The 20,959-nt window shown below is 59.8% G+C and overlaps 1 protein-coding gene across 1 annotated transcript in view; it reads left to right on the forward strand.

The window, feature by feature from the left end:
• Positions 1-20,421, forward strand: part of CUNH16orf78 (chromosome unknown C16orf78 homolog) — a 67,272-nt gene extending 46,851 nt beyond the window's left edge. The window contains exons 3-7 of the mRNA XM_054570273.1: positions 9,501-9,754; positions 13,069-13,185; positions 13,712-13,841; positions 18,014-18,272; positions 20,274-20,421. Of these exons, the coding sequence (XP_054426248.1) occupies positions 9,569-9,754; positions 13,069-13,185; positions 13,712-13,841; positions 18,014-18,272; positions 20,274-20,421 (840 nt within the window). The 5' untranslated portion in view covers positions 9,501-9,568. The remainder of the gene's footprint in view (positions 1-9,500; positions 9,755-13,068; positions 13,186-13,711; positions 13,842-18,013; positions 18,273-20,273) is intronic.
• The last annotated feature ends 538 nt before the right edge of the window (positions 20,422-20,959 follow it).

The raw sequence follows: 20,959 nt of genomic DNA on the forward strand, positions 1-20,959 counted from the left end.
CCCATCAGAGCTTGTTTCTGTCTGCATCTGTCATTGCTGATTGCATTTGAATGGGTTTAGTCTCTATTTTAAATAAAAGATTTATGCCTTAGCCGTCAGAGCCTGCCTTTATTTGAAAATTTAATCTCGTTTCTAGGAGTCTAGATTAATTTATTAGATTTCGGGCCCCTCGCGTGTCTCCCAGGGCGAGGGAGGCATTCTCCCCGCCACCCTGCACACCGCACAGGGGGCGCCGGGAGCTGGGCGGCCAGCGAGCCACGGCAGGACAGAGGCCGCCACCTGGGGCAGCTATATTGGTGACCTTGTGTCCAGGGTGTTTTCCTGGGTCCCTAGGTCACTGGGCCAGCTGCCAGGCCTGAGTCCTGCCAGCCTGGGTTTCCCACAAGCTCCCTCCGCCAGACGCACGCTTTCCCAGGAGTTTTGTGGAGGCTCCAGGAAGACATCCACCCCCACGCCCGTGGGAGGCAGCCTTGAGCCCGGGGCTGCACCCGAGTTCTGCGTGCCCCCCGCGTCTGTGCTGCGTAATCCAGCCCTCCGGGCGCTCGCCGGCTGCTCAGACCGCCAGCCAGGAGCCCTGGGCATGTGTCCCCGCTGCGTGTCCTGGGGCAGCTCGCCTGACTTCCCGGGCCCTCCGTCTCCTCATCGGCAAGGCCGTGGCCCCGTGAACGCCCACCGCGGACGGCCGGGCCGCGGCGTGGGAACCCAGGGATGGCCGAGAGCTGCTGCCCGCGAGCTTGTCCCTGCCCGCTTTGGGCGAGGACGTCACTGTTCACGGAAGAAGCGACCTTCCCAGGGCCCCGGTGAGGGGAGTGTCAAAGCTGGGGTAGACCCAGGGGTCCCGGCTCTCAGGCTCTGCCTCCACCCCCACTCCACACCCCTGTCTGTCCCCGCTGCCTCCTCCTTTCCCCTTTCTCTGTCTCTCTCTCTGCAGTGGACTAAATTGTGCCCCCTAAAAGTCATGGTGAACCCCTAACTCCCCACGTGACTGTATCTGAGGACATGGTCTTTAGGAGGTAATTACGGCTCAATAAGGTCACAAAGGTGGGGCCCTAATCCAATAGATGGGGGCAGAAATCTCCCCCCGCCCACCCTGCTGCCCGCGATATGCACGCACCAGGGAAGGCCGCGCGCACAGTGAGACCGCGGCCGCCTGTGAGACGAGGCCTCGGGATGAAGCCTCCCTGGTTGCACCCTCCTTGGGTTTCCAGCCTTCAGAACTGGAGGAATAAATTTGTTGTAGCCGCACAATCTGTGGCATTTTGTACGGCAGCCCATACAGACTAATATGCTTTCTCTGTGTCCGTCTGTCTGTCTGCCTGTCTGTCTGCCTGTCTGCCTGCCTCTGTCTCCTCGGTCTCTCCATCCCCATCCTTCCCTCCGGAGCAGGCCCTGACTTTCCCGTGGCGCTGCCGCCATCTGCTGGCCCGTCTCGGGATGGCAGGCGAGGCCCAGGTCCCGCGAAGGCTCCGTCGGCTCCTGCTCCAGACCGCCAAAGCCGGAGCACCCCCTCAGCCGGCACTGCCCCCACCCCCACCTCCACCCCCACCCACGCCACCCCTTCATTTGCCCTCCCTCATGCCAGAGAACCTGGTCATAAGCTCCTTAAAATCAGGGCGACAGCCCACCCGTCTCCTTATCAGCCCTCCTTCCCGCCACCTGCCTCGCAGCCCAGCACGTGGGAGGTGCTCACCAGGTGCTCCTCGTATGACTAAGGGAAGCCACCCGCTTTGGGGGGCTTAATGAGCTCCCATCGTTGGGGGCTCAGCTCTCAGGGCCTGGAATGCCCCTTCCCCGGACCAGACCCCACCGCTTCTGCCCGCCCGCCCGCGCGCCCCTCCAGCTCCGGGACTCGCCCCGCGTGGCCGGCAGGTTGGGCACCAGCCGCGCCTCCGCAGGGTGGCCTCAGACAAGCCCTGTGAGCCAGCCCTGCACAAGCCCTCGTTTGTCTTGGCAAAACGGCTCGGAGGGAAGGAAGGACGTCGCAGTGACTGTCTCCTAACCGGGGTGCCTGGGCCTCAGAAGGAGCTGGTGCCTGGGGGGCTAATTAACATGAATCCCCTGAGGGGACAGGGTCCCCTGCCTCAGCTCGCCGCCCTGGAGGCTCCTCCGCCCCCCAGGCCCCACATCAGGGCGGCTGGGGCCAGGGGCTCCCGGGCCCAGCTGCCCCACCAGGCTCTCCTCCTCCGCAGGGCACAGGACTAAGGGGATGCTTCCCACAGGCCCCACCAGGCGAGTGGCGCCCGCCCTCGCCCCACCCCGTGCCCTCGCGCCGCCCCGCACGCGCCGCCCTGAGCTCGCCTTCACTGAGATGTATGGCGGTTCACCCCTCGTGGAGCTTCTTGAGTGAATTTCGAGTTTTTAAAAATACTGCATGAATGGAAGCGGGCACTCAAACAGACCTCACCCGTACAGCCCTGTTCATAGCAGCGTTGTTTACAGTAGCCAAAGGGAGAAAGCGGCCCGTGTCCCCTGGCGGATGAACAGATGCACAGAGCATGTCCATCCATGCAGCGGGCTGCTACTTGGCCCTACAGAGGAAGGAGATTCTGCCTGTGAACCTCAAGGACGTGGTGCCAAGTGAGACAAGTCAGACACAAAAAGACACACATTGTACGGCTTCATTTCTGTGAGGTCCCCGAAGTGGTCAACTTCAGAGACAGAAGCTGGACTGGTCGCTGCCGGGGGCGGGGGCAGGGGAGGCCGGCCATTGTGTGTCCTGGGGACAGAGCGTGGGAAGTCCGTCTCGGCTCTGGAGACAAACAGCAGCGGTGACGGCCGCGCAACAGGGCGAATGTTCTTAATGCCACCAAACCGAAAGCTTAAAATGGTTAAAGCGGCGAAGCGGATGTTTGTGTTTGTGGTATTGCTTTAAAATACTGCACTCAGTAACATGAGCGTTCTGGTGCCCTCCTAAACGTTATGCCTCAGTTGCGTGCCGCTCGCTTCGCCCTTTCCCGACCCTGAATTCCTCCTATCGCCCCCTCTTGCCGGTGGTGGAACAGGGCCTGAGGGTTGCTGGAGCTCAGCAGGCCTGTGCAAGGTCACCTTGAAAATTGCAGGTGGACCCGGAACTCAGAAGCCAGGCCGCCCCCCACCCCCCAGCTCCCAGCGGAGGACGCTGTCAGTACTGCTCCCGAGAGCCAGCTGGTCCTTGTGTGGAGTCATGGAGTCTCTGCCGCCTGCCTGCCTGCGGGGCCTCAGTGGGCTCTGGGAGCCTGGGGCTCCGCCCAAGCCCGCCCCGTCCCGCCCCTTCTGCAGGCGGCTTCCCTTCTGGCCCTTCTCCCAGCACTCAAAACTCTGCACCCTCGCAGAGAACTGCAGGCAGATGGGATAGGCGAACTGGGGTCAAGTTCATCTCACTCCCTGGCTGTAACTTCTCCCCCCTCCCCACATCTATCTGCTCTCCCTCCTCAGCAACAGAGCCCAAGCCATTTAGCTGGGCACAGGCTGCTAGAACAAAGCCCTCATTTCCAGGCTTCCTGTCAGTTGGAGAGCCCGCAGACCTTAGATCTGGCCCCAAACCTGGAAGAGACATGTCCTTATAGAGAGTGGCGCCCCCTTCCTTCTGCTTCCCTCCTTCCCACTGACTGGGAAGGCAGGTGTGATGGCTGGAGCCTGTGCTGCCCTGCTGGTGGATGGAGGAGCCCAGGGTAGAAGGGGGCTGGGTCCCATGGGCAGGCCCAAGCAGCCCTGGGCCACTCACCTGCACACGTGGGTGAGGGGTTCTGTTCCCAGAAGGACACGGGACACAAGGCCAAGCGCACCCTTGGCCCACTTCCCCACAGGACAAGTGCCCCCTGCTCCTCTCTCTCTGTGGCTCTCAGCCCCTACTGTCATTTCTGGAACATTTCTTAATGAGTCCTGGATGCAGGGTCCATTTCTGGGAACCCAGCCTCTGTACTTGGACTCTTACAGGTCCGACGACGCCCGGCCAGACTGAGCCACCGCTGGCCCCGAGGTGGGTGAGGTCTCCTGCCTCGCACCTGTGACAGACGGTCACCCCAAGCCACGGGCACCCTTCCTTGGCCTGTCTCCTGGCCCTGCCTTCACCCCAGGCTCCGCAGGCACCCCCTCCGCCCCGCTTCGGGGCCTCTGTCGTCGCCGTCCCCTCTTCCCAGAGTTCCCCGTTCACGTCTCTTGTCCCGTCCACCCCCAGGTCTTGGCTCCAGCAGCAGCGCTCTGTCAGCAAGACCCCAGCCACTGTGCGCTGGGGCGCCCGGGGCCCTACAGCCTGGGCGGATGAGACCGGGCGTGCAGGCAGCCGGCAGGCGGCAGCTCAGCCCCGCAGACGGGCCTGGAAGGGCGGGGGAGGGCCCCCAGGCCCAGCGATGGGAGGGGCAGAGGAGGCACCCAGAGGGGAGCGGCAGCACTTGGGACGGGGGTGGGGAGAGGGATAGGACCAAAAAGATAAGCCGGAGGGTTCAGGGACAGAGGAGCCAGGTCAGGGAATGTGAGCTTTTCCTGTTGGGGGAGAGGGAGCCTGGGGCGAGCGTCAAGGACGCCAAAGTCACAGCCGCATGCAGCCACATGGGGGTCCCTTGACGGGCGGGATGGGACAGGGCGCAGGAGCTCAATGGAGGCGGTAGAGACAGCGCCGGGCACCAGCACGGAGACCCCTGGACACGCAGCCCCTGGAGCTGTCAGCGGAGCAGGCGTGGCCGCCTCCAGGCCCCGAGCTCCCTGCCTCCGGGCTCTCAAAGCCCCATCCTTCAGGGGGAGGGGAGGGAGATGGGGGCGGTGCCTGGTAAATTGGAGCCAAAGTCCCTCTTCACCTTCCGGGCTCCGCACCTCCTCCGGTAACGCCGGTCGCGGCTGTGTCTTCCACCCGCTCACTGAGTTGGGAAACCTTTGCGGGGACTCGTCCCGCCCAGGACCCCAGAGAGAAGTGTGGTTAAGAGTCCCAGACCCTTGCTCATCCAGGTAGGGAACCCGAGGCACACAGGCTACAAATCCTGCCCCCGGTCACACGGGCAGTCAGTGGCAGGGCCGTGACTTACGGTGGCACCAACGGCGGCGCCGCACTGCCCTGAGACGAAGAGGGGTGTGGCCAGCACCGGCCAGGTGCCCCCGCCCAGCAGTTCCCACATCCCCACCTGCCCCGTCCCTCGCCGTGACGCCCACGCCTTCCCCTCCACCCACGTCCCCTTTCTCTCTTCCACCTGCCAGTGTTGCACGGGGAGGCAGCCGGGACCCGGCCCTGCAAACTGCTCCCACGGCCGCGCTGGGGCCGCCCCGCCTCCTGCTGCGTCGGCCGCCAGAGACGCACGGTTGGAGCTTCGGAGCTGACTCCAGCGAGAAGTCCCCGCGTATCGCCACGGCCACCATGCTGTGACTAGTTAATCACTGAGTGCACGGAGCTTTTAATTAACCGCCAGCCCTGCACGGGCGGCTGTTCCGCAGCCACGTCTGATCGTGGCTCCCCCCGCCGGGCCGACGGTACACTCGGGTCACAGGGCTCGGGCTGCGGGAGTGGAGCCGCGGCCACTGCAGCCCTGAGGGACCGCCAGCCGGGAAGGAGGGGAGGGGGCAGCTGTCCACCTGGCAGGCATCGGGCCGGCGAGGCTGAGACAGAAGCCGCACCAGGCCTGTGACTGTGACACTGCGTGTCCATGACGGTATCTGTGTGTCAGAGCTACCTCGGCTCACGCTAGCGTGAGGAACAAGGAAACCTCCAGGTGCCCCGTGACCCGAGGGCATGCGACGTCAGGCCTGGCTGGCCCCCGGGTGCCCCGGCATCACCCAAGCAGAGGGGGCGGGGCCCGCAGAGGAGCAGCGCTTGCACCGGGCCAGCCATTTGTGACGAGGAGCTCCGGAGGCACAGACGGGACAGTGAGGTGGCCTCACCTCCCACGGGGGCGCCCTCGCTTCTCTCTGGCGCAGTGACTTCCTCCCACCCCCAGGCTCCCCGGCCTGACTCCTAGCACAGCCTGAGCACATTTCGCGCGGCAGTTTGTTCCGCGTCTTTGTTGCCCAGTAGGATGGGATTTCCCAGCCTCAGCGCTACCCGTACTTGGGGCTGCATGGTTCTCTGTTGGGGGCAGGGGTGGAGGCCGTCCTGGGCACTGTGGGAGGTCCAGCAGCTTCCCTGGGTCCACCCACCTGATGCAGGGGCACCCCGCCCCCCACGTGTCACCGCCGAACCTGTCTGCAGCTGTGGCTGAGCGCCTGCTGCAGGGCAGAGGCCTCCGCAGTGCGTCCCTGCGACAGACGCTGAGGTGCGGGAGGGGCAGGCGCTGTCTCAGCACGGCCAGCCCAGACCACCCCCGCCTGACCCAGCTGCCCCGCATCCAGGGTCAGCCACGCCGCGCACCGGCTGGGCCAGGCCCCTGCCCGCTGTCTCAGGGAGGCGGGGGCGGGCGGCCAGGAATGAGCCCTGAGCTGTCCTCCGGGGCCCAAGGGACCAAGCCGAATGCCAAAGCCCCTCCCCGCACGCCCTGGCCTCCCGGCCGCCGCCTGAGGAGGAGACAGGAGGCTGTTGCCCAGGCTGCCCGTGGCCCTGTCTGCGCCAGCCCCTCTGTGGCGCTCCCCGGCCATCGGCTTGTGTGATCAGTGTTTCCCCGCACCGCTCCCACCCTTGGCTGTCGTAGGCCCATGTGCTGTGCGCCATCTGTACCCCCGGCTACTGCTGAGCACCGACCGCACGCCTGGTGCCGTGCTAAGAGCTTCATCCACATAGCTCATTGAGTGCTCACAATTACAGGGAACAGGAACTATTTGTGGCTTTATTTTATGGAAAAGACCAGAGAGGTTAAGCGACCTGCCCAAGGATGCACAGCTGGCGCCGGTGGACTCCCATGTGCCCCAAGTTTCTACAACTTTGTAAAGCCCTTGGTTGTCTCATGAGCCCGCCCCCAACACGCCCACCTTGAAGCAAGGCTGATATTGGTGCCCCTTATGGACGAGGACATTGAGGTCTGTGGAGAGTCAGCCTCCCTGTGGTCATGTGATCAGGAGGCCACAGAGGAAGGAGGGGACCTAGCACTCAGTCCTGGGCTCTGCCCCTAGTCTGGGATCACAAACACACGTCTCCAGGGACAAGCAGGCCACGCGGGTGGGTGAGAAGGGCCAGGGAGGGGCCGTGGCAGCAGACGGCACGCTCGCTTCATCCCCGGGGGAAGGTCCGGCCCGGCCCGGCCCGGCCAGGCCAGGTCGCTTCTCTGTTATCCTCACACCGGCCTGAGCTCTGAAGTTTTTCAATGAAATGTCCTCATTTCTAAAACTCTTTTCAGGCCGAACAAGATACGTCTGTGGGCCACACATCCCTCGCCCTGGTTCACAGCCCCGAATTGAGTCCTTTTCCCTGACAGGCTGAATCGCAGACACACTGGAGGGCAGAGGGAACCCAAGGTCACAGGGCCACAGCCAAGGAAGCAGGGCCCTGGGGGGTCCGCGTCCCGGGCTCCCAGCCGGTGGTTCCAGGGGCTCTGGTTCCCCATCACAGCCCTCCAGCCCCAAGGCATGTGCCCCGGGAAGGCAGCCAGAGGCCTCCCTGGGGCCCGGCAGAGCAAAGAAAGGACCGCAGGACGCGGGGATCTGCAGGGGCTGCGCATGCAAATCGCAGCCACGCACAGCACACCCCGCCTGCGGCCTCATTGAGATGTTTGCGTGGAGCCTCCTGGAAAACTAGGGCAGATGAAGCGCTGAGAGTCAGAAGCGCCCGCCTCGGACGCCCTGCCGAGACTGGGGACCGGTGGCTGTTCCGCGGGACGCGGACCGGCCACAGGGAAGCAGTTCTCGCTAATAAGATGATATATATTTTAAGTGGCCCCTGAGAATTGCAACGATACTGAGTATTAAAATACCAGAAAGGAGGACAAAGTAAAAAAGACAGGTAGCCCATCCCTGCAGGGACCACGCGGCACCGTGTGGAAAATCCCCTGTGGATCTCGCCTCAAGTGTCTCCTGGGCTGAGCTGGGATGGTGAGAGGCACCGTCAAACCTTTGTCGGTACTCGGGGCTCTCGGCCTCTGAGGGGCGGAGCTGCCGGAGCCCGGCCCCCAGCCCCTCTCTCCTGGAGCCCCACAGCGCGGTCCTGGGCATCCCTGGGCCTGGGCAGGGCCCTGTGGGCTTTGTCCAATTAGCATTTCCTTTTAAATTGTCTCCAACTAATTTCACATAAACATCAGGATTTCTGGCTTCTCTTAAAAAAATATCAGAGGGCCCGACCGCCCAGGCCTGGCCCTCACACGTGGCTACAGCCAGCAGAAGCTGAGTGCCCGCCGCCGTCCGCCTCTCTGCAGCCCGCACAGCCCTGCCTGCACCCAGCCAGCTCCCGCCTCTGTGGCGCCTGCCTCCCGCTTGAACTTGAGGCCCCTGATCCAAGGCAGCAGATCGGACACGTCTTCGGCGGAGGCCTCGTCGTCATTAATGGAATCTCTGGGTCCTCTGCTCTTATGCATTGACCTTGGGCAGGTCTCTGGGGCCCCCCGGGCTCTGGTCTCCTCCTCACCTGCGGACGGAGCGGGCGCCCGGCCCTGCGGGAGCAGCCGCGGCCCTGACACTCGACACCGCAGGGGCTTTGCGGTCAGACGGCAGGCTGACCGCCGCTGTCCTGCCAAAGCACCCGCTAAACGGGGAGGAGGCAGCTGTCCACGGCCGTGCGCTTCGCGGCCGACCTCCCCGTTAGAACAGGGAGGGCGGGAGGCAGCCACGCGGTGTGTGAACGCTGAGAAAGTGTTAAGAAGAAGCCCACCCTCCAGCGAGCCTCCCTGCACAACAGAAGGTAAAATACAGACATTTTCATAGCCACAAAGACTAAAATAACTCATTGCTAACATCCTGCAAATCTACTGTAAAATGAATAAAGCCAGATACAGAAAACTATGTGTCTCTGATTCCATGTATATAAAACTCAAACGACAAAACACATCTGTCCAATCAGCGGATAGGACAGTGTCGGGGGAGGCGGTGACCAGCCGGGCCCTGAGGGGCAATTCAGGGCTACTAGTTACTCAGTCTCCATTTGTGATTCCTGCACATTTCTGTACACAATTTCTTTCAATAAAAGTTTTAAAAAACACACACAACCCTGGTCCTGTCCCCGCTCCTCTCTAATTTCCTCTGTCGTTTTCCCCCTGCTTCCCCGTCCTTCCCCTCTGGAGCCGGCATGTGAGCTCCAGAGGCCTGGCCGGCGGCCTCCGCCACCTGCCCAGAGCCCTTTCCTGCCAGGCGCCCTGGGCTCCCGTCATGCCTCCAGGGTGCAGGCTTCCACCCTGCCCGGGGCCTTCGCAAGTGCCCGTCCTTTGGGCCGACCTGGCTACCCCCTCGCTCCAGGCTCAGGCGTGACGCACCGCCGCCCCACCCGGCCTCGTCCTCGTGCCCGGCTGGCGGCGGGTCGCGCTTCCCCCTCCGGGGTAGGGCACTTCAGCTGCCATTGTGGCGTCACAGAGTCTCTGCCTGGCTGCTGAGAGCGACCTCACAGGCACCCGCTGGGCCTCCCCGCCCCAGAGGGCCAGCATCCCAGCTGCTGGCCTAACTCTGCCCTTCCTCCTCCCCCGCAGAGGCCGCAGTCCCCCACCGGAGCCCCCAGGCCAGCCCCTGGCCACAGGGGGCTCGACCCGGTGGGAACATGCCACCTTTCGACCCAACGCCGCCCCCCGACGCCATGGTGCCAGGGAAGTCGGAGGACCAGGAGGACCTGATGCCCACAGAGCGGAAGTCCACGTGGAGGACGGCCGAGGAGAGACGCCTGTCCGACCTGACGCGGGTGCTGGAGTGGCTGGAGCGGAGGCAGGGCAAGAAGCAGGCTCTGCAGGTGCGCGCTGGCCCCAGACAGCACGGGCGGCTCTGGCGAGGTTGTGGCAGTGGGGGCGGGGCTGAGCTTGACTCCAGAAGGAAAGGGGGGGGGGGTGTTTAAAAAACTATTTATTGATTTGAAAGAGAAAGGGAGGGAGAGAGACAGGGAGGGAGAAACATCGGTTTGTTGTTCCACTTCTTGATGCCTCATTGGTCGACTCTTGCACGTGCCCTGACCAGGGATGACCCACAGCCTTGGTGGAGCAGGGCGACACGCTAGCCCGCTGAGCCGCCCGGCCAGCGCTGAGGGCGGGAGGGGCCGTCCCTAAGGTCAGGCTGCTGTGTTCCCTCCTCGTTGAGAGCGGGTAGGCGCTGCTGCCCCCGCCCACAGAGACGGCGCTGGGGGTGCTCCCTCTCCTGGTGAATGCATTTCAAAGGCACGGCTCCCGAGTCCTGGAGAAAAGCATTCCTGGCCTGTAAGAGCTCACAGACCCGAGTTTGCTGAAAGAAATGGCGGAGAAAGGGAAGGCCGGCCCAGGGTAAGGAAGAAAGCTGGCTTAGCCGAGATGAGGGGAATGGAAGGCCACCTCGCTCAGTGTTTGCAGACGGCTGTCTGAGGGGCAGCAGCTTCTGGGGTCTCCATGCTGGCAGGAAAGGGTCCTTCCCACTGTCCCCAGACACTCGTGTCTTCCTGGTGGCTCCAGGGCCAAGGGGCACCTCTTGTCCCTGCCGCTGCCCCCCGCCACTCCCACCAACACGCCCGTTCCTCCCGACGCGGCCTCAGAGCCAGGCTGGCCAGCCTGTCCCAGTCAGCCCGGGCTGCCAGAGCAGAGCGTCCTGACAGGGGCCTGCCCACCAGGGCGTCGTGCCCCCAGCTCTGGAGCCGGCGGCCCGGACCGCGGCCTTGCCAGCTGCGGTGTCTGCTGAGGGCCCACATCCCGGTGCGCAGGTGCCGTGTCCTCACGTGGCAGAGGGGACAGGAGAGCCTGGGGGTCTCTCTTATGAAAGGCACTAATCCTACTCGTGGGGGCCCCACCCTCATGACCCATCCTGCCCCAAAGTCCTGCCCCCTGATGCCACCCTGCTGGGAGCCAGGGTCCCCCACGCCACTGAAGGGGGACACAGGCACTCACTCAGTCTGTAGCACTGCCCCTCCCTCAGTTTCCCCCCTTGCCCCATCCCTCCAGACCCCCCCACCCCAGGCCCATCATCTACGGAAAATCAAGTCATGTCCTGGGAGAGCAGCTTCCTCCACGGCGGGGTCCACCTGCCCTGGATGGCCCGGTCCCCAGGGCAAAATGGGTGGACAGCGGTGTCAGCAAGGACCACACTGGCTCCAGGCATTTCCTGGGCGCCGGGCCCTGGGCGTGGCACCGCCCAGCCCCCTCAGCAGCTGCTGCTTCCTAGTCCCCGGCTGAGGGACCTGGTCGCGGGCCGGGGGGGTGGGGGGAGCACTGTGCTTGAGCGCGGAGTTCAGTCAGGGCCGGGCCCCAGCTCAGGCTCGGGTCGGCCCATTTCCACGCCCACGGCCTTGTCGGGAACGCCAGCGCCGCTCCACCCAGCTCCGCGCTCCCTGCCAGGCCGCAGAGCGTCTGCTCTGCTCGCTTCCGGTCACAGAGCTGGCCCGCCGCTTCCCCCGGCCGGTGTGTGTGACACTGGAGTGCTCGCTGTTGACTGACAGCCCCCACCTCCCACGTTTCTGGGGCTGCAGAGGCTGGGCTGCTGGGCCGCTCAGCACCCCATTTCCTGCCGGTCACATGCGTTGTGTTCACCTCTGTGACAAACATGTTGGGTCCCGCTTTTTTCCACAAAGATGATATTCTAATAATGTTTGCACAGCTGTACCTTATATGTGGCTTTTATTATAAATAATTTGGACCCAGGGAGGGAACACACTTAAGTGGAAAAGACAATTAAATCTTCAAGGATCATTACCCTTCTCAGAAGCATTTGGATTTTGAAAGAAGCGACGGAAAAAGGAGGTGATGCTCCCGGGGCAGGTCTCAGCAGCACGAGAGGCAGGGGACCCTTCAGTAAGGACGTCGGAGGTGCGGTCTGTGGCCTCCTGCCCCGTGTCCTGGTGGCCCAGGCCTTCCCCCCTTTCAGCATGGCCACGGCGCCACCCAGGGGCTGTGCCCTGGGATCCGTTTGGCATCGCAGAGGACCCCTGAGGTCCCACATCTTGGCCACAAGGGCTGATGACTCAGCGGCCGCTGCAGGGCCCCCGGGCCTGTGGTATGGCCACATCCGTTCCACTCGGCTCTCTCCAAAATGGGGGCGGGGGGCTGCCCCCAGGACTCCTGGGCAGAGACCGGCCCCTGGAGACGCTGGCCAGGGCCTCTCCTCTCAACCTGGACTTTGCAGCCCCATCCCCACTACAAAAATCAAAACCCCGAGGCGGCCCGCCCCCGCCCTCGGGGGGGGGGCCTCAAGCACACCCCCGGCACGCCCTCGGGCAGCTCACGGCAACACTCCTGCCCCCTGGCGTCACGCCCGCGCGCCGGCTCACTGATTTCTCACGATGGCGCTGGGAGGCGGAGCCTGCCACCGGCCCCTCTCAAAGAAGACGACCGAGCCGCAGAGAGAAGTCGCAACCCCAAGGCTGCTCAGCCGGCCGCAGACGGGACTCCACGCCCAGCCACCTGACCACCGGTCTCGCCACTGCTGCAAGCGGCGCACCCTGTGGGGAGACCTGGTCAATGTGGCTTTCCTGTGACGCTTCACGCCCACCCACCCTGTGTGGGTGGGCTCAGGTGCCCCTCTGCGGCCCCTCCTCACTGGCCCCCGCTGCTCCTCACGCACCGTCCTCCCGGCCTGCCCAGCAGGCTGGTGGGCCAGGCACGTGCACAGGGAAGCGCACTGGGGCTCGGGCAGCGTGCTCAGCCCCTCTGGCCACCAGGAGCACCAGGCCATGAGAGAGGCGGGGCGCATTGCAATGGCTGCCCCCGGGGGACAGGATGGGTGGGGCGCGGTGAGGGCAGGAGGGGACTTTGGGACAGAGGGAGCATCCTACTGGACTTCCAGACAAGGTGGCCGCCCTCTGGCTCTAGACTGGAGGCCGTGGCGGGAAAGTCACAGCCAGAAAGGCCACCTGGGGGCCGGAAGGTGTTTGAACCAGGCCAGGGAGTGGGGCCCTTCCACGGAGGGTGACAGGGAGCTGGTGATGGGTCCTGGGGTGAAGAGGCACTGCCAGACTGGGCACGGGGGGCGCAATGGACACCAGGCATGTCCGGAGGCAGAGGGACTGGGCGGGGGGTGGGCAGGAGGCCCGAGGGGCGCCAGAGCCCTGGGTGGAGGGGCAGGGACGCAGCTCCCTTCTCTCTGCCCTCTCAGAAACACGCCAAGGTGGTGGAACCCCCCAAAGCCCAAGAGAAGGAGAAGGAAGACAGGAAACCCAAACTCACCAAGAAACAGGCACGAGAGGGCGGCCGAGTGTCCTTCTCGGAGAAGGTAAGGCAGCCCCCCGCCCCGCCCGGCCTGCACCGCCAGGCTGCCCGCACGGAGGGAGGGTGCCCACTCCGCTCCCACGCACTGCAGGGCCACTTTATAGACAAAGAATGTAAGGCTCTAAGACCCATTCGCACTAACACCAGAGGAAATCGCTGTGCCCCCACCCACCTAGCTCCCACCCAACAATCGGCCCCTCCCCAGGGAAGACCTGCACCCCAGGGGCAGAGGGTCCCATCGCCCCCTCTCCCTGCTCCTCGTGCCACTCTGGAGTGCCGGGGGGGAAGATGAGAGCCCCAGACCGCAGTGCCCCCCGGCTGTGGGGCCCATGGCCCCACACAGCTTCCCTGGGACACAGCCACAAAAGCGAGGAGCTACGGACCAGGCACCAGTGCGCCCCCCCGCCCCCCAACCTGCCCCCACGCCCCAGAGCGTGTCTCTCAGTGAGCCCTTCACACCGCTCCCTTTGAGGGTGGAGGAGGCCACGCCTGTCCCCCAGCGTGCGACCTCTGTCCTGCTCCCCTCCAAGAACCCGGAGCCAAGCCCCAGGAAGGACAAGGACGCCGTCACGTACCGAAGGCTCTACGGAGTGGAGGCCAAGGGAAGACGCCTGAGCATGGTTCCCGGCAACTACAGCAAGGACGGCCCTGGGAAACTCGGTGAGGGACGCGCCTCGGCCCCGGACACGTGCCCGAACGGCCCTCCGTAATCAGCTCCGCGCAGGGCACCGGAAGCTCCGGCCCTCCTGGGGCGGCAGCATCGGGCAGCCCGATCGCCACCAGGGTGGGCTCGGCTCGCCTGTCACCAGCTTACGCCGTCTCCTCAGAGGAGCTGGCTGCCGTGTGGACACACGTCCCTCTGGAATGCGTCTTTTTGTCAACTAGTTTTTTTTTAATCCTCACCTGCGGAGATGTTTATTGATTTAAGAGAGAGAGGAAGGGGGAGAGAGAGAGAAACATTGATGTGACAGAGAGGCATTCATCAGCTGCCCCTGCACGTGCCCCGGCTGAGCCCTGATCCCACCACCTTGTGGGGAACAGGATAGCACTCCCACCAACGAGGGCCCCTGCCCAGGGCTGTGATATATCTTTTTTCCCCCGGCTTCTTTGAATAATTTTTTAAGCAATTTGATTGGAATGCACATTGATGTCATTTGCTTATTTTTTGTGTGTTTTGGGGGTTGTTGAGATTCTCGGTTTACAGTTTTCGTCAAACTGAGAAAATCTTGGCCATTATTTAAATATTTCTTCCTGTCCGTCCCCCGCCCCCCTCTCTTCCAGGCATCACAATACACATGTTTGAAGTTCCACAACTCACTGGGGTTTTTCCCAGGCTTCTCTGTTTGTTTTTCTTTTTTTATATTTTCCGTTGCTATGTCTTCACATTCACGAACCCTTTCTTCGCAATGCCTCATCTGATGTTGATCCCGTCCGATGTATGTTTCATTCCAGACACGGTAGTTTTCATTCTAGACCTTCAGTTGGGGTGTTTGTAGCATCCCGTGCCCCTCGCCCCCTGCCCAAGCCCTGCTGAACATGTGGAGGGCAGTCACGACGGCTGCCTCCGTGTCTTGCCCCCCCAGCCCTGCGAGGCTTCCCCTTGGGCACGGGCCGACTGGCCTCAGGCTGCTTCCTCCTGCCTCTCCGCCACGTGAGTCCTCGCTGCCTGGACCCGTCCAAATCGCCTGCTCTCTCCCCCGACTCCGGGCTCCTTCCCTGGGCCCCAGCGGTCAGCTGGGGCCCTCACAAGACGCCCCTCATCTGTTCTGCCCGTCGTCCAACATCTCAAGACTGTTGTATCACGGCACAGGCCCAGCTTTGTCATTGCTTAGGGTGGAAGCACAGACCCGGCTGAAAGCAGAGGCCTCAGGTGGGCCTTTCCGAAACGCAGACCGCAACGGCAAGTCGCAGCCTCTGTCCCGGTGGCCGCCCTTTGTTTCCACCCCTGGAGAGGAGGGGCTGGGACTCCTGCCCCCAGACGCCACCTGGGAAAAACACCTGGACGCTGCTGGTGAAATGTTACCGGCTCACAGGGAGAGCAACTTAGAGAGAAAAAAGGGTTGGAGCAGCACCGACCGGGACGTGAGGCACACATGGCTCACGAGAGGAAGACCTGCCGCCCCCGCCCCCAATCCTGTCCCCAGGCGCATGCAAGCCACCATCCGTGCATGGGAGCAGTAGTTGCAGATGTGGGAACGTGTAGGGACCTTCTCGGCTCTACGTTTCAACCGCAGAAAGTGCTGTAGAAGAGAACAAAGACACCAAATTGGGAAATTACTGGTTTAAAATGAAAATCTACATACACACTGAAAACCAGTAATATAGAAGGACTGAAAACAAAAAGGATAGAAAACAGATAAGAAATGCAAACAGATGAAATTAAGGCTAAAAGAAACACATAGACTAACCGAGCGATATTTTTCAATGTTAAGGAGAAAGATAATAACCTTAAAATCTACTCACACCAAAAAATATAGTAGCTAAATAGATTAACATTTAGAAACACAAGGAGAACCTGATAGAAATGCAGTTGTGGTGGGGACTTTAATGTACCTCTTTAAGAACCAAATATAACACATAGACAGCAGCAGAAATCCAGAGAACACTCTAACAATGCAACTGACAAACCACAACTTTAGATATAAACGAAGAATGCATATTCTTTTCTTATGGCCAAAGAATATCTACAAATATCATCTGTATATTCATCACAAAGAAAATATTACCATTCAAAAAGGCAAAGATTTTAGGGCCACTTACAGTATCCTAAGCCAATAATTAAAAATAACATTAAAGTTAGAAGGTCCGCCCACTTAGCAGTTGGAAATTAAGAAACACATTTTTTAAATACCCTACATCAAAGGAAAAAGAACTAATGAAAATAAGCTTGTTTAGTACCAAAATCTATGGGAGGAAGGCAAAATCTATGATCAGAAGAAAATGTACAGTAAGATCTGATAGTAATGGTTCTTGTCTTTATAAAAACAAAAATGACAAAGGCAAAACCAATACTTTTATTAATTTAGTAAGATAGAAGAAGAAATATAATAGAGAATTGATACATTAAATACCAACTGAGATTAATGAAATACAAGGTAAAAAGTAGTTAAAAGAATAAATCCAAAACTAGCTTTTGAAAAAATCATGTGATGAATAACATGAAGTTGTCATGAGCCTTGTAAAAAGAACAGTACAAATATACAAAGTCTTGTATGAGAAGGGTACATAAGCAAAGGTAAATACATTCAATGAACCTTCATAGAATATTACATGCATCTCTATATATTTGAAAACCTTAAGAAATGAGTAATCCCCTCTCATACCATAAATGATCAAAATTGATATCATAAAGAGCAGAAAAAGAGCAAATTCTGAAGTAAAAAATAGAAAGACTGTTGACACTTGATCACTAACAAAGACACCGGGACAAATGGCTTCACACCAGGTCCTTTCTAACCTTGAAGAGCAAATAATCCCAATGTCCCTCCAACTGTCAAAGAGCCCGTGAAATATGGACATTCTTGCATTAACCTAACAAGCCATCATAATCTTAATATTAAAACATTATGCAAGAGTAGGCCAATCTCACAATAATATATGTGCAAAAAATATAAAAAGTTACAGGAAATACCCTCAATGTATGAAAACATATTAAATATATCAATGTTTGAAATGAATTCTAAACCATGAACAAGAGGGATTTATTATTGCAGGTTACAAATGACTAGATTATCCATATCAATGTATCTAATAATATAATTTATTACACCAATAAATGAAAGGAAAAACCCTATGACCATTGATGATAGAAAATTAATTTAAAAATCAAGCAATTATTACTGATAAAAACCTTTATAAACTAGGAATAAAGCTGTTAAATGGTATAAAACATGTATCAAAAAGTGGCAAATATTATTCTAAATGATGAAGTGCTAAAACCTTTTTAACCAAAATCAGAAACAAAATGAGACCTGACTGCTACCATCATTATTAACGTTGTTTTGGAGAGTCTATCAAATACATCAAGAAGAGTACATAATTTGTATAAACATTAGAAGATATTTTCATTTCTCCTAATATGATTGCATATCTGCAAAGCTCAAGAAATTCTAGTCAAAAATTAATAAAATTTGGTATCCTTGTTGGTGTAGTGGAAAAAATATTTTTAAAAAGAATAGTCTTTTTTCTATACTAATCACACCAGTTAGAAATGGAAATGAGAAGAAAATATTCCATTCTCATAAACAAAAATCTGTAAAAATCTTAGGAATAAATTTAACAAAAAGAAAAAAAATTAAGGCCTCCAAGCTCTAGCCCCAATAGTATTTCATCCAGTACAAATCCCATACTTGGGCAACCTCAGACACTCGCCAGTTCGTGTATTTCTACCTTTGCCTCGGTGCTTGCTGTCCCTCCCGCCCGCGCACGCTGCTCCTGCCGCCTGCATAACCCTCCCTTCCCCTTTCCTTCGTTTTTCTTTAGAAACCCAGCTCGAAGTTGTTCTCCCCTGAGATCTTCCTTTAACCCTTCCCGGCTGAAGTTCCCTTTTAGGTGAACTCCATCTGGGGAGGGAGAGAAGAAAAATTGAGAGCAGAGGATAAAGGAAAGAAGGGAGAGGAAGGGCGTTGGGGAGGCAGGGAGAAAGGAGGGAGGAAAGGATGCGGATGAAACAGACGCCAAGAAGGAGAAGCTGCCGCAGCCTTGAGAAGACCTCACGTCTCCTAGCAGGTGTCCTTGGGAGCCCGTGCTGCCTTCCGGCCCTGTTGCCCCTGCCCCCGCCTGCCCTGCCTGCCACCTCTCCCAGATCCTGATTCCCGCCGACCTCTGTCCAGTTGCAGAGATGGAGACCAAGGACTCAGCTGCCCCAGAGTCCACGCAGCGGTCACTGCCCTTCACCCGACAAAGCCTAGTGGAAACCATGTTGCAGGACACTGTCTACACCGGACGGAAGTCGATCCTCCTGAGAGACTTGATAGGCAAGATCCCCGAGTCCTCCTACGAGCGCAGGCTGAAGAGCCTCATAGACAGGGGCGCCGAGCCCAAGGCGGAGACCGTGAAGATCCTGAAGCCGGAGGAGGTGCTGAGCTGCCGGTGAGTGAGCAGCCCCGCGCGCCTGCGCCTGGCATCCTGGGCGAGCACGCTTTGCTGCCCCTGGTCCAGACCCCTGGCCTGAGCCCGGAGACCGGGAGGGTGGGCTCTGTCTTTGAGCCCCAAAGGAGGGGCCTCCCCTGCCCACGCACCATGTCCTGGGTGGACGCGACCTTGGGAGCTGCCGTTTGGACACTTGCGGCCTTCCCGATATTTCTGTTTGTTTCATAGTAAGCGCTCCCGATGTTACTCAGAGGAAAGAGTGTGCTGTGGGTGGCCTTGTTGGAACAGAAACTGAGAGTCCAGCGCTGTGGTGCCGGGCGGCTGCTGAGAGGAGCCCCCCTCCCTGGGGGCCCCCTGCTCGCTGTCCTGTCCGGGCATTCAGACTCCCCAGGGGACCCGAGCAAAGGGCGGGACCACTTAGTGTTTACGCTCCTACCGAGGGGTCTCCGTCCTCGCTTTTTGTCTTATGTATCAGACCCGCTCGTTTTGAGCCACACAACTAACAGCTCGGTTCCCACCCCAGAATTCAAGTATCCCTCCCCAGCCCAGGGTCACTCGTTGCTGTGGGGACACAACTAAGGTTTGGCGACTGCAGCAGAGGAGGACGTGGGACGGCAGAGCCTGGCTGTCCTTGCAGAGTTGAAGCAGTGACCTCGCGAGTAGGTTGGAAGTGGCCGCAGGGGCCAGCGTTGCGCTCTGACTGGCTGACTGGCTGGGAGATGAACCGGCAGCCTCCCCGACTAAAGGGGACTCTTGCTCTGGTCGCTTCCATGGCCAATGGCCTTGGCCCTGGCTGTCGGTTGTCAGGGGTCCTAACTGGCCCCGGCCGGCAAGCAGACGGCCAGCCTGGGCCCCACGGGGGTGGGGAAGGAGAGAGGACAGGCCCCGCCCTCAAGGGACTCACAGGACCGGGAAGAGTGTTTGGAGAGGAGCACCCAAGAGAAGGGCGAAGTGGCCCGGAACGGGCCTCAGCGAGTGCCCTCGCGCACATGCGTGCGAGCCGCCCGCCCGGGCAGCGGGGGCAGGGCCGGCGACGCGAGGCGGCGGGTGCGGGCCGATGGCGGCCAGTCAGCAGTCAGAACAGGGAAGCGCTGGGCGGACCTTGAAGGAGAAGCGGGGCCATTCCTGATGGGCGGAAAACCTGGTTGTGTCCGCGTGCAGCTCCTCCCTGTCACCTGCAGCACAGTAACCAGCGAGCTGGAGGCCCATCGAGGGGCCTGGCCCTTGGCCCGAAGCCGGGAGCAACGTCCAGGCCGATCCGTCCTATTCTTCAGGGCCCATCAGGGCTGTCGAGCTTTGGGCTCATTTCACATCAATGGCCCGACTTTTTAATAGTTGGAATATTTAGAGGAAAATGCTCGCCTCCGTTCCGACAGCCGCGCTCAGCCTTTCTTCCCAGTCCTCTCTTCCCCCGACCTCGGCGTCCCTCAGGCCACGGAGGCAGTGCTGCGAGCCACACCCGGCAGGTCGCACCCTGGCCTCTCCTCCGCACTTGGCGCAGCCACAGCCGCATCGCCCCGCTGCTCCCCGACGCTGTCTGAGTGCCGGCGCAACGGTCCTTGAGTGGCCATTCCCGTATTTGCTTAACCAGCCTTCTGCTATAGAATCTCCTGCTTTCCCACTGCCGAAAACCCCCCAATGAACGCTTTTATTTATTTGGCTTTTCTTTCCCTTGACTTTTTTCCTTGAGAGAAGTCGAGGGCCTGAGTGGAGTGACGGAGGCAAAGATAACGAGCTTTTGGGGGGGAGGGGCAGGCAAGGGCAGCGCTTGGCATATATGTTGCCACACTGATTTCCAAAAGAGCTTATTACCCGTAAAACTCCCGGCGACTCTGTGGGGCGTCCCACTTTTTTTTTAATAAGGTCCCTGTCAGCTCCAGAAATGTCTGGAGCCAGTCCCTTTGGGAGGTCCCAGAGGGCAAAATCTAAGCGCCTTTCAATCAAGTTCAAAGCCACAGTGACTTGGCCCTCAGCTGACCTCTTTGACCTTGTCTTGCACAGATACCTGAGGTTGTCCAAGAACAACATCCGGACCCTGCTCAAGCTGTGCAAGGACGCAGGTCTGGTGGTGGACATCCACCCCCACATGGTCGAAGCAGAGATTGACACCAAGAAGGTGTTTGCCACAAACCCCATGGTGGCCCTCTGAGGCACCCCCCCTCCCCGAGCCTTCCCTGGGCTCGCTCCGCCCGGGGCCCGGGGCCGCCGGACGCTGTCGCGGGCGCACAACACCTGGTCTCAGGGAGCAGGGACTAGAAAACAAGATGAGGCCGCATGGACTTGGTGCCGGCGCCGCATTTGTCCTCGTCATCGGGTCAGAGCCGACTCCGGGCGCGGGGCTGTCCCCACACCGGGACACGCCTTGGAAAGGGCCTCTGGGGAGGAAGCCTTAGAGAAGTGGGCCGCACAGCCAAGCAGGGCAGGGCGGGGGCGAGGCCAGCGGCCCACCTCACCCCCCGCCCTGTCGCCTCGCATTCTGGAGACCCAGGCAAACACACAGGGCCCTTCCGACAGGGTCCCCATCCCGGAGCAGCTGCCAGGCAGGTTCCAAGCCCAGGCCCTTCTCCTCCCTGCAGGTGTCCCAAGTACGTCCCCACTCCAGCTGCCCCGCCGGCTGGCCGTCACTTTACCTCTCTGTGCCTTGGTTCCCTCCTCTGGAAAGAGGGCCGTCATGGCGCCTGCCTGCC

This window comes from Pteronotus mesoamericanus, unplaced genomic scaffold, assembly GCF_021234165.1.
Source record: "Pteronotus mesoamericanus isolate MK-2021 breed Mesoamerican mustached bat unplaced genomic scaffold, CSHL_Meso_final contig_202, whole genome shotgun sequence".
Classification (NCBI taxonomy): domain Eukaryota; kingdom Metazoa; phylum Chordata; class Mammalia; order Chiroptera; family Mormoopidae; genus Pteronotus; species Pteronotus mesoamericanus.